The following is a 13,496-nucleotide window of genomic DNA, read 5'->3' as shown; positions in this document are numbered from 1 at the left end:
ACACCATGATAACGTAAATGTTGTAAATGGTAAGAATGTAGAACGCAAAGGGAGAGACGTAATGGAAGGTTAAACTGTATTATACTATTCAGCCACTAGGTGACACTGTGTGTAACATACCTTGTTTAAACTAACTTCAGCCATACCTGTCGGAGTATTAAGGTATCTTACGGTGAACACATCTGGTGTGTACCTCTCTTGCACGGAAGCTCTGTAGCCAGTGCATGTCTGGTACAGAAGTCTGGCCTGCTAGTAGCAGCCCTGTAACCTGCACAAGGTGGACATGTCAGGGAGAGCTTTGTGGGGGATCCAGGGACCATCTTAAGTCCTGTCATATCTAATATCTTCAGCTATGATCTGGCCATGGAAATGAACAGCACAGCAGTGACACTTGCAGATGACACTACACTGGGAGGAGTTGAAACTAGTGGGGACGACAGAGAAATAATACAAAGGGGAAATGCAGTGGTTCCTTGCTCTCAAGTGGAGAGGGAGGCCGCACCCTCTCACTGTGTCAGGCAGCAGCACTCAGGCTCGGGTCCCACTTGCTGGGCCGATCTGTAAGAAGTCTAGAGTTGGCAGCCTCCTGTCAGAGCTGCCGCCAATCAGGAGTCTAGAGCCCTGGCGTTCTAGGCGGGGTGGAGTATAAACAGTCTTTAGTCCACAGCATCCTGGCTGGAACAGCCAGCAGTTCATGGTTGATAAGGGAAGCTCTGGCCCTCTGGGCAGGGCAGAGTGGGAAGCAGGTTTTACCTAAGCCTCTTGGCTAAGGTAGGCAGCAAAGACACAGTCTGGGGCTCTGGCTCTTTGGGTGGGGAAGAGCAGGGAGCACCAAACAGTCTAGGGATTCAGGCCCTCAGGCAGGGCAGAGCACCAAACAGACAGTTTTGATGACCTGGCTCTGGCCAACAGCAGACCGCTTGGCCTAACGTGGGGAGGCTGCCACCCCAGGGATGGGATTGGCAGCAGGGGATGAGGGGACCTTGGCGCACCCTACTCGTCTGCGTCCCAGCCCGGGGCCCTAACAGTGATGGACTGTTCTGGCACTGGGTCAGCAGGGATCCAGCTAAAACATGTTGACTCGGGTTTTGACAGTGTAATGGGACCAAAGTCCAGTTTCCTTGGTCTACTTCCTACCAGCGTCTGGGTGAGGGGTTCCATAGTGCCCGGGTCCTTGGTCTCGTTGGGGTATTTGGCCGATGGCAGTGCCAGCAATTTCTCTCCAGGGTCAGTCTCCTTTGGGGACAGGATGCTGCCTAGTGCAGGTCCAGCTCCAGAATTCTGCAGCAGGCTGGAGACTTCTGTCTCCTTCCCTAGCTCCCACTCCTATGAGATGCAAGGCCCTCCCTTTATACTTCCTGTCCTGCCCTGGTAATTCCAGCGACAGGGGCAGGGCAGGTTTGGCTCCACCCACCGGAGGGAGTGTAGTGGTCCCTCGCTCTAAAGTGGGGAGGGAGGTCACTCTGCCTCACTGGAGAAAATAATACAAAGAGACTTCAAGTATTCTTAGAAAAATAACATGTTGAGATTCCATTTAGAAAAGTACAAGAAAATCCATGTGAGGGAAAGATCCGGAATAGAGAGATACAGCAGGAGGGAGGGTACAAGGAAGGAGAAATGCTGCAAAAGAGCTTGGGTGATTATGGCCAAAGAGATCAGACAGTTCTACTAGGCATTTAGGGCATATCTACACTGCAATGAGAGGTGTGATCGCAGCACATGTAGAAATACCCAAGCTAGCTTTTACCTAGCTCGGTGAAAGATAGCTGGCATAACAACAGCAGTGTAGTTGCGTCAGCATAGCTGTGACATGGGCTAGTCACTGGAGTGTGCACCAAGGCTCCTAGGCGAGGCTGTACACGGCAGGTTAGCCTGTGCTGCTGCGTGTGCTGACACAGCTACGTGGCTAGCTCGATCAAAGCCAGCTCAGATGTGTTTATGCTGCAATCACTCCTCCAGATTGCAGTGTAGATTTACCCTTATATAAGAACATAAAAACAGCCATAGTGGGTCAGACCAAAAGTCCATCTAGCCCAGTATCCTGCCTTCCAACAGTGGCCAATGCCAGGCGCTTCAGAGGGAATGAACAGAACAGGTAATCATCAAGTGATCCATCCACTGTCGCCCATTCCCAGCTTCTGGCAAACAGAGGCTAAGGACACCATCCCTGCCCGTCCTGGCTAATAGCCATTGATGGACCTATCCTCCATGAATTTATCGAGTTCTTTTTTTGAACCCTGTTATACTCTTGTCCTTCACAACACCCTCTGGGTAAGAGTTCCACAGGCATTGATTGTATGTTGTGTGAAGAAATACTTCCTTTTGTTTGTTTTAACCCTGCTGCCTATTAATTTCATTTGGTGACCCCGAGTTCTTGTGTTATGAGAAGGAGTAAATAACACTTCCTAATTTACTTTCTCCACACCAGTCATAATTTTATAGTTTCATATCGCCCCTTAATCATCTCTTTTCCAAGCTGAAAAGTTTTATTAATCTCTCCAACTTGATTATCATACACATTGTAAGGAGAGTGATCACTTTAGATAAGCTATTACCAGCAGGAGAGTGGGGTGGGAGGAGGTATTTTTTCATGCTTTGTGTGTATAAAAAGATCTTCTACACTTTCCACAGTATGCATCTGATGAAGTGAGCTGTAACTCACGAAAGCTTATGCTCAAATAAATTGGTTAGTGTCTAAGGTGCCACAAGTACTCCTTTTCTTTTTGCAAATACAGACTAACACGGCTGTTACTCTGAAACCTGTTATTACTGTTTAGTTCATCAATTTGTTCCAGAACTTCCTCTCATGACACCTCAATCTCGGACAGTTCCTCAAATTCATCACCTAAAAAGATAGGTAGATAGTACTTTCCATTTTTAAAGCACTGCACAAATATTAGTTAATTATTCCCCACACAGTCTCTAGGCAGTACATATACTATTTTGCCCATAGGTGTGAGCACCAGGATAGGAGAGGAATGATTTTGGGTGGTAGTAGGAGTAATAGGATACATTTATGAAGGGACCATTAAGGTTGAATGTCAAGATAAACTTAATGACAGTGAAATAGCCAATAGAACAAACATGACAGGGACATGGTCCCTGTCACCTGGGATGCTGAAATCTAAACTGGAGACAGAAGTGGGAATATGCTGTAGGAACCAGTCCTGCACTGGAGTTGGGGGCAGTGGCTGGATGATCTCATAAGGTTTCCCATCCCTAGCTTCTCTGACCCTGTGCAAACCCTGCCCTTTGTTTTCAGGCTCCAGAAGACCCTTGGACCCTTTCTCTGAGGCCGTGTACGAGGAGATCGATTATAACCTGATGAGAAAGAAGCAGGAAATGTTTGATCGCTCAGGTCTGTGTGTGTCATTCCTAACAGGGAGAAAATCTAAAGCTCTGACTTAGAACTAAATCTCTGCAGCCTTCAAGTCTGTGAGTCCTGGATGGCTGGAGATGCTGGATCTGTGAAGAGACCAGCCAGTTACTGGACTGAGATGAATGAGTTTCCTCCCTAGCAGACTCTGCTAGCCCCATTCTGAAGATAGTCGGGCCCATCAGTACATCCTGCAGCCTTAGGGGGTAATTAGTTATGGGTCAGGAAAGTGACTGTTCACGTCATTTTGACTGAATGTCCATCGGGGGGAAGATGCTGCTCTCAGTTCAGCACATTGTGGGGCACTCTGAGCATGGTCAGTGCTTCTCCCTGAGGCTACTTCTGAGATCCACATTCTCCTCTCTGCTAATGGTGGGGGTTGGTCACAGACTCTGATCATGGGAGGGGTGTGGCCTTACCTGTCAAAAAGGCGGGGGAGGGGGAGTATCTTCCAGAACAAAATGTGAGTCATGTCCGTGGCTGAGGGGATCTGGACCAGCAGCCTCAGCCATAATTTTCTGCTGGATCAGGCCATGAAGCAGCAACATTCAGGAGGAGAAGATAAACATTCCTCTCTAAAGAGATTCTTACACCCTGAGTGTGACTCAAAACAGGCTCCCCAGTTCATGAGAAGGATTTGAATGAAATTCACAGGAGGGGATGCCATGGTAAAAGGCTCACTCAGTTCCTGCCTCACCTCATGAGGTCAATATGGCTGTTCCCAGCATCTTCCCAGTCTGAATTATCCACCCCAAAGCCACATTTACTACAAAAAAAATGATATTTAGCTTAGAAAGTCTGTGTCAGCCTCTCACCACTCAGTCGCTGTGAATTCAGCATCTTCTCTTGAAGAAGCAATATAGTGAGACCATAAATCTTGCTCCAGGACCCAGATGCATTGCCCATCAGCCAGTTTCGCCGCTCTCACTGTGATAACATCCCATTTACCCTTTCTCCAGTTTCCTATTCAGATGACTCAGTGACAAAGCTGCAGTATTACACCAGGGACAGCGAGGGGGAAAATGATCCTGGATCAGAACAAGGTAACAAGGATGGGGGTGGACACAGAGACACACAAAAGATTTCTGTCCAGCTCTTGATGGAAATGTGAACAAATCCTGACCCTTTCTGTGTGTGGTTGAGTGTGCTCTCTCCCAGGGGAGGAGCTGCAGGGAACCAGGCAGAGAAATATTCACACTGTAAAAAAGAATCTGACTTCCACAGCTGACAAGTGTCACTGTACAACCCCTGATCTGTGCCCCGTGATCTTAGCCCCCTGCCTCCTCGACAGGAACATATAACCGAATTCACGATCCAGCCCATATAATGTAAGGACTTTAAACCATGTCTTTATAGAGTTCAGTTGAATTCACAATGATCAGCTCTGGTGTGGCAGCTACTATCTTCCAGCAGCCTGTGATGGGATGTTAGATGGGGTGGGATCTGAGTTACTACAGAGAATTCTTTCCTGGGTATCTGACTGGTGAATCTTGCCCATATGCTCCGGGTTCAGCTGATCACCATATCTGGGGTCGGGAAGGAATTTTCCTCCAGGGAAGATTGGAAGAGGCCCTGGAGGTTTTTCGCCTTCCTCTGCAGCATGGGGCACTGGTCACTTGCTGGAGGATTCTGTGCTCCTTGAAGTCTTTAAACCATGATTTGAGGACTTCAGTAGCTCAGACATAGGTGAGAGGTTTATTGCAGGAGTGGGTGGGTGAGATTCTGTGGCCTGCATTGTGAAGGAGGTCGGACTAGATGATCATAATGGTCCCTTCTGACCTTAATATCAATGAATCTATGAATCTATGAAACAGGTCCAGGGTTAGCTCAATACCAGCATAGATCCTGATCTCATTGAAGGGCATGACAAAGTTGGTATTGGATGCTGTGGGGCAGGGCTGGGCCTTAGTTATTTTTGAGGAAACAAAAGTGGCACAATTATTGTTTGACAGAATGTCCATGAGTCTCCCTTTTCCCCTGGGTCACCCTGTGACTTCTCCTGCAGACTCTATGATGAAAAACCCAAACTCGAAAACAACAGGCCTTTAATGGGGAACTAAAACCTGCCGGGGAAATGGGTGTGTTCAGGGGAAGCTGACCATGATATTTGCTGTTCCAGAGGGAGCTTCCCCAGGGGGGTCTCAGTTGGATTATGATAATGTGGAGGAGCCTGCCTTGAGGAACGTCCTCCAGACTCCAGACAGCCGAGGTGAGCAATGATGAATCTGCCTCCTGGAAGCCACATTAGCCCTTGGCTACTGCTCCTCCCCACCTTCATTCCCTAGTCTGCCCTTTGATCCTGAGCTCAGGGCTGGGAAGAATTAACCCAAAGTAGCCTGGCTGGAGCCAGCGAACGGCTGTCAGGGTTCCCTCCCCACACTGAACTCACGGGTACAGATAAGGGGACCCGCATGAAAGACCCCGAAGCTTATTTTTACCAGCTTAGGTTAAAAGCTTTCCCAAGGCACCAATTGCATCTTGTCCTTGAACAATATGCTGCCACCACCAAGTGATTTAGACAAAGACCAGGGAAAGGACCACCTGGAGTTCCTTTTTCCCAAAATAACCCTCCAAGCTCTTACACCCCCTTTCCTGGGGAGGCTTGAGAATAAACAAGATGAGCACAAACCAGCCTTGGATTTTTAAGACCCCAAAACCCCAATCAGATTCTTAAAAAAAAAACAACAGAACTTTATTAGAAGAACAAAAAAAGATAAGAGAACAAGTCTGTAAGATCAGAGTGGAAGATAATCTTACAGGCAGTCAGATTCAAAACATAGAGAATCCCTCTTGGCAAAACCTTAAGTTACAAAAAGACACAAAACCAGGAATACACATTTCCTCCAGCACAGCAAATTTCACAAGCCAAGACAAAGAAAACCCAACACATTTTCTCGCTAGATTACTTACTAACTTTACAGGAGTTGGAGGGCTTTCATCCTTGATCTGTTCCCGGCAAAGGTATCACACAGACAGACAAAAGCCTTTCCCCCCCTCCAGATTTGAAAGTATTTTGTCCCCTCAGAGGTCATTTTCGGTCAGGTGCCAGCTAGGTTACCTGAGCTTCTTAACCCTTTACAGGTAAAAGGACTTTGCCTCTGTCCAGGAGGGATTTTATAGCACTGAATACAGAAAGGTGATTACCCTTCCCTTTATATTTATGGCAAGGGCATTTCACAATTAACAGCTCCCCTCATTGTTGCCTTTAGGAGCCACATCTTTGTTATTTTTTGTTTCCTGTTTGCTTCCCCTCTAATGGCCTCCTTTGATTATCCCTGTGCAATCTGGCAGGATAATATCAAACAGCTAAACTGAGGTGTATGTGGCACTCATAAGAAATAATACACATAAGTCCCTGCTTTGCCACACCTGGCATGTAGCTTATTTCTCTATTCAGTGGAAAGCCTCTTCTCATTAAAATTAATTCCCATCATTATTTCAGAGGTCCCTGCCCTGCCTGGAGATGACCCAAGGGACGGTTATGATGATGCCAGAGAAATTTCTGACCCTGAAGATGACCCTGGTTTTGGACCGAGTGCCCAGGAAGTCACGGGGGCCCATGGGGAAAGTGTCAGGAACAGGGATTCACGGACAGGTGAGTGGAGTGTACACAAGTCACCTGGAAGAGCCTTTACTGGCCACTAGGGGTCACTGTGACTGCACTGAAACACAGTTATTGGTAAACTCCGAGCTGTGTCCCCTCCCTGACCTCTGCTAAACAGAGTTAAATGGATTGAAATCAAGAAAGAGAGAAGGTTTCCTAGATAAGGTCCCTGATCCTACAAATACTAGATCCCATCTGTCAGTCTACTCACATGAATACTCTCTCTGACTTCAGTGGGACTGTCCAAATCAACAAAGTTACATGGGTCCATTGGCAGGATCAGGGCCAAAGTGCCCTTCCCCAAACCAGGTGTCAATTCCCTGGATGGTAATGGGAAGAGCAGGTCCCTGGGGTGGGGTTAGTTAGCGGCCTGGCTTTGAAATCACTCTCTTCAATATGTAAATGTCCCCATTAGCACAGGATCAGAGCTGGGACCCAGGACTGAGCTCCCACTTTGCATCTCAGGGGAGACTGGGTTGGGATGAAATGTGCATTTCTTTGGTCTTGATGGGAATAATGTGTGAATGAGCATTGTGTGGGTGGGTGAGATCTGTGATGTCCAGGCAAGTCCCATGGGCTAGGGTCCCCACCCTGCTCCAGCCACCAGGTGTCTGCTGGCTTGTGGTCCCTTAGGGACTATATCAGCTGTCAGGAGTTACAGCAGCTCCCCGTGCTGTATCAGGGAGTTGTCACCAGCTCACTGCCATCCCCACATTTATCCTGCACCAGGGAGGTCTCAGAACAGAGAGAATCCGCTCCCACGTGTTTTCTTTGAAGAACAGAAAGAGAGCTAATGGTTTAAACATGTCAGAGGCCCACTAAGAGGAACTGTGGGTGGGGGCTGATTCACAGCCCATGCTGTATGTTGCCCATCCATTATGTGAGTGCACATGAGTGGAGAATGAATATGTTGACTGTAATGTGACTTGCTTGCTATTTTCAGGCTGGAGTCTGCACTCGCTAAGAAGTGAAGGGGCCTCTGGGGCTGAGAGGGAAGCCCTGTCCCCACCTTCTCATGACCCAGGTTATGATGACGTTGATGATGGCATCTCTGGGACATCATTATAAGAATGGCTGGGTTCAGATCAAATATCCTGTGAGGATGTAAATGCTGTATGGTTAGATTCTTTCTGTCCCAAATGCTCATTGACCCAACGGGGTATTGGAGACAATCCCTGCCTGGGAACTGCTTCAATTAGCTTTTTGATTTCAGTTTTGTTTAGATGCAAGAAATAAGTCTGACTGAGACAGGGGCTGTGATTTCCCCTCTAATTTCCCATTGATCAGACAGTCTGGAACTTCCCTGCTTTTTTGTCCCTAACACTTCTTCATTGTGAATTTTTGCTTTTTCTTATTAAAACCTTTTTGAAGATCTGTCCCTGGGCTGATGTTTCTCTCATGAAGTGTGTTGGGTGGCTCCACGTGGACCAGCAGGGAGAGAGATGGAGACTGAAGTGATGGGTTCGGTCACAGAGACCCCCTTGGGACTGTCACCTGATGTGCTGAGACTACCTCTGAGCCCGTTTTCCCTGCCAGTTTGGGACTCCAGCACCCTGCCTTGTTGAGCCAGATATGCTAGCTTGCTACAATACAGACTCAGGTCTGGTCCACGCCCCCAAAGCTGCAGACTTTAACCAAAAACTGCTCAGTAGGTCTCCTATCTCCAGCACCCAGACACCCAGCTTCCAATGGGATCCAAACCCCAAATAAATCCATGTTACTCTGTATAAAGCTTATACAGGGTAAACTCATAAATTGTTCACCCTCTATATCATTGATAGAGAGATATGCACAGTCGTTTGTTCCTCCAGGTATTAATCACTTACTCTGGGTTCAATAATAAAGAAAAGTGATTTTATTAAGAACAAAAAGTAGGATTTCAGTGGTTTCAAGTAATGACAGACAGAACAAAGTAAGTTAGCAAGCACAATAAAGCAAAAACACACAAGTCCAAGCCTAATACATTAAGAAACTGATTACAGGTAAAATCTCACCCTCACAGATATGCTAATAAGCTTCTTTCACAAACTAGGCTCCTTCCTAGTCTGGGCCCAATCCTTTCCCCTGGTACAGACTTGTTAGTTCCAGCAGACATCTTAGGTGGAAAGCAGGGGTGTTCTCATGACTGGCAGCCTCCTTTGTTTTGTTCCAGCCCCTTTTATAGCTTTGGCACAAGGCTGGAATCTTTTGTCTCTCTGGGTCCCCACCCCTCCTTCTAAATGGAAAATTACCAGATTTAAGATGGATTCCAGTGTCAGGTGACATGCTCACATGTCCTGTGAGACCCCAGCCTCCATTCTTCCTTGGCTGGCTCCCAGGAACACTTGCAGGTAAATAAACCTTTTACAACCAATTGTCCTTGTCAGTGGGAGCCATCAAGATTCTAAGCCATCATTAATGGCCCACACTTTGCCTAGTTACAATAGGACCTTAGAGTTATACTTCATATTTCTAGCTTCAGATACAATGATGATACATGCATACAAATTGGATGAATATATTTTATATAGCTTTGTAATGATACTTTACAAGAGACCTTTTGCATAACGCATATTCCAGTTACATTATATTTAAACTCATAAGCATATTTCCATAAAACATTATGGAGTGCAACTTCACAACTGAATCACCAAAAAGTAGTAATGCTAAAATATCACTTCTCAGATATCGCAGGCTCTAGGATGGGGCACTGCACTGAAAGTGAATGCTCTATCAGGTTTGCGGTAACAGTGAGAAACCCAGCAACAAAATATTCCTAACTCCAGAGAGGGCCCTAACCCCCAATCCAGACTCCAGACTTTCCTCTGAAATCCAGGAGGATAAATGGGAGGTTGTTTACAGGTATCTTAATGAGCACACACACACACGATTAGACAGTGACAAGAGGCCCCTAATCTCTTCTCTGCCCTAGAAATGCTGATACTATGCCCTTCACTGTGGCATCAGAGCATCGTATATAGATGCATGAAGTGACATGAATTTCTTTCATCCCATGTGGGTTGTTCTCCATCCTTCCCCCTAGGGAAAAAGTGCATGTGGATTCTTATGGAGGTTTATTTTATGACATGCTACGAGCTTATGCTACTGAAGGCAGGTTTCAGAAGCTCACTTTCAAGTGGAACAGAAAGAGGGTTCAGGTGATTTTGTGATCCTGTGGGAGTTGGGTCCAGAGTCTCAGATCAACCACCAGGAAAACTGTCTCCTGAACAAATGAGCTTCCTCTGGCTGGCGACAGCTCCACTGTGCCTGAGGGACAGCGCTGATCAATGCAGTCCTGGAATGGGAAGGAATCTTTCATTTGTCAAAGGCCCAAATGCTAAAGGCTCAGATCCTCAGAGGCATTTAAACCCCCTAATGTCCATTGATTTCAATGGAGCTTAAATACCTCTACAGATCTGGGCCTAAGTGGCTTGAAGATAAGGACTGAGACTTTCCATGAAACATGATTTTCTAAGCGAAGGTTGAAATGCTTTTTTTAGGTAAGGTTAGATTTGCTCACCTTTGTTTAAAGAAGGCATCTTTGTACCATTTTGACTCTTATGTTGCATGGTGCATTGTGGGTGTGGCACATCGTGGCAGTGTGTGATGGTATCCATGTGGTGGTGGTGTGTTATGTGATTTGTACAGAGTGTGTAGTGGTTGAGTGTTGCATGTGATGGTGTGTATATTATGGGGTGGAGTGATGCGCTGGAGTTGTATGTTGTATATGTGCTGGGTGGGGTGTGAATGATGTGTGGTAAAGGATTGTGTTGGGCATGTGGATGTGACTGTGGATGTGATGGGTGGGTGCTATGGTACAATTTAAAAGTCAAAAAGATAAAGTCAAAATGAAACTTTTTAATAATTTCCTCTCAGAAATGTTCAGGAAATCTATACTTCCTACAGAATATTTTGATTTTGTGGAATCAGCATTTTCTGATGGAAAAATATTCCAATAGGAAAATATGCAACTATCTGTCCTGGTTCTCTTTCGAAAAGATATGCTTTAGGTCAACCAAAACTATGGGCTTGATGTAGGAATTCCTGTGTGAAATGTGTGTTATTCAGGAGGTCAGATGAGCTGATCATAATGGTCCCTTCTAAGCTGTGAAAGTCAAATATGAATCTCTGATGTGAGATAACATAGCCAGATCCACCCACTTCCAACACTCCAGGGAACCGTACAACACCCCTCAAACCAAAATAGTCAGACTACTGTAGCAGTGTCACTCATGAAAGAGCAACCAAATGGCAGAAGTCTGCAGGAGATTAAAACAGCCCTACTGGGTTTTGGTTACAGTATGATCATGTCCACTCCTTGAGGGTAACAGAAAGGGGATGTACTGGAAGCAAAAACATACAGAGGTAAATAAGCATCCTGGCTGAGTTCTACAATATCTAGCAACTGACCCAGGACCGGATTAACTTTTTGTGGGCCCGGCACCAAACATCTTTGTGGGTCCCCCTTCGGGAATGAAGAGGCCAGGGGCAAGAGCACAGCGGGGAGGGTGGATTTGATTTAAATCACTAGTCAGCAAGACTCAATTTAATCATGGTTTTCTACATAAAAGTGCTTTCTTGTTGGTTGTTATAACCTTAGTATATATTCTTCACAATTCAGAGATAGATGTAGGTTTGATTTTTAGAAGGTACACACTATACATTTTTAAACTGTGATTTATTTTGAAAAACTTTTCAGATTAGTTTTACAGCTATATTACAAAACGAATGAGCGTTTGGTATGTCATTTCCCAAAGGTAACTGAAGCAGATATTTATGAAGTTATTGGGAGGTGAACTATCTCCAATTCACCGGGTTAATCATTAATATTTGGAGGATTTTCTTGCCAGGCTGTATTAGGAGGAGAACATCACCAGACAGATATTTAAATTGTTTCATTTAACTAAAACAATAACGTTAAGTAAGTATTCTGGATATTTTTCTTCAACAAGAAACATAATAGTTTAACAAAAAAGCAGATGTCCCTCACTTCTCATCTTTATCTCCAGACTTCTTTTCCTTGTCCAGATCTATTCCACACCCAACAATCTTCTATTCATTGAACTTTTTGAAACTTTTCACTTTTAAAGACAGGTAAGGGGTTGACCCTGTGTACACAAATTTGCAGAAAGACAATAGAGTTGACGTCTGTTATTTCTCACCTCTATATATTATTTATTTATTTATTTAAAACATTTTTGCTGTTAACAAGCATGTTACCTCTGGAAACACAAATCCACAGTTTGAGAAGTGCAAAACTAAGCATCTCTGATGGTATCTTCTAGGCTGAGCACTGAGTCCCATTGAGTAGATAGAAAAATTAACCTAAATAATCTATACAGAAGCCTGTGGAACCCCATAAGATTGGGTCCCTAATCCATGAACTATTAGAACTCATTTACAAAACTTTTCTTAAACATTACATGAATATATTGTCTCATACTATAGAATTATGGGGGTGGGGGGAGATAGCTCAGTGGTTTGAGCATTAGCCTGCTAAACCCAGGGTTGTGAGTTCAGTCCTTGAGAAGGCCATTCAGGGATCTGGGGCAAAAATTGGGGATTGGTGCTGCTTTGAGCAGCAGGTTGGACTAGATGACCTCCTGAGGTCCTTTCCAACCCTGATAGTCTATGATTCTATTAATTAAAATTTATAATCCCTATTCCATGATGAGATGTAATGTACCTTAATTAAAACTATCTTTAGATATTTTCCCCTCAAAAATCCACTTTAAATGTAAAAAATCTGATTATTTGATTTTTTTTAAAGTAATTGATTTTTATCCACCCTGACAGTTGGGCATGGTGTGTCGGGGGAAGGATTGGTCCCCAGGTGGAGCAAGGCAGGGGCCAGGGCAAGATGAGCACAGCGGGGCATGGGGGGAGGATTAGTCCTTGTTGACTGGAGGAAAGCAGGGGCTGAGGGTAAAAGCACAGTGGGATGGGAGCTAGGGTTGGTCCTTGGAGCTAGAAAGGGGCCGGGGGTAAACTGCACAGAGTGGGTACCTACCTTCACCCTGGTTCTAGCCCATTCTCTTCATTTCGCTCTGCACCAAGCTGAGGGTGGGGGTGCACTGAGCACAGGGCTGGGGATGCAGGATCTGGGAGATAGTTAGAGTGTAGGAGAAGGCTGGGGGTTGGGGTGCAGAGTCTGAACCGGAGCTAGAATGAGGGAGGGGGCTCAGGGTTGGGGCAGGAGGTTGGGGTGTGGAGCGCTTACCTGGGGCAGCTTCCATTCGGTGCGAGGGGTGCAGGTGGGTATGTGGGAGGGAGGGTGCAGGATCTCCAGCTTGGTGCTCAGGGTGGGGGTGGGGATGTGTGGGGGGTGCAGGAGTCAGTGCAGAGTATCTGTGGGGGGGTGTGCAGGAGACAGGGCAGCGGGCTGGGGGGGCTTCGTAGGTGTGTGGGGTGCAGAAGTCAGGGCTGGGTGTGTGTGGGGTGCAGGAGTCAGTAGGGGGTTTGTGAGGGGGGTTCAGGAGTCAGGGCTGGCGGGGTTTGAGGGGGGTGCAGGAGTCAGGGAAGGAGGCTGGGGAGGTG

At 46.1% G+C, this 13,496-nt stretch overlaps 2 protein-coding genes across 2 annotated transcripts in view; one reads left to right on the top strand and one right to left on the bottom strand.

Moving 5' to 3' along the window:
* The window catches only part of LOC144258061 (scavenger receptor cysteine-rich type 1 protein M130-like), a 57,664-nt gene extending 49,616 nt beyond the window's left edge, over positions 1-8,048 (top strand). The window contains exons 12-16 of the mRNA XM_077806390.1: positions 3,263-3,358; positions 4,348-4,419; positions 5,496-5,585; positions 6,819-6,971; positions 7,924-8,048. Of these exons, the coding sequence (XP_077662516.1) occupies positions 3,263-3,358; positions 4,348-4,419; positions 5,496-5,585; positions 6,819-6,971; positions 7,924-8,048 (536 nt within the window). The remainder of the gene's footprint in view (positions 1-3,262; positions 3,359-4,347; positions 4,420-5,495; positions 5,586-6,818; positions 6,972-7,923) is intronic.
* Positions 1-13,496, bottom strand: part of LOC144269822 (scavenger receptor cysteine-rich type 1 protein M130-like) — a 547,202-nt gene that overhangs the window by 362,787 nt on the left and 170,919 nt on the right. The gene's annotated exons all lie outside the window — the stretch shown is intronic.

Source organism: Eretmochelys imbricata, chromosome 1 (assembly GCF_965152235.1).
Source record: "Eretmochelys imbricata isolate rEreImb1 chromosome 1, rEreImb1.hap1, whole genome shotgun sequence".
Classification (NCBI taxonomy): Eukaryota; Metazoa; Chordata; order Testudines; family Cheloniidae; genus Eretmochelys; species Eretmochelys imbricata.
This window is presented reverse-complemented; position numbering and strand designations above follow the sequence as displayed.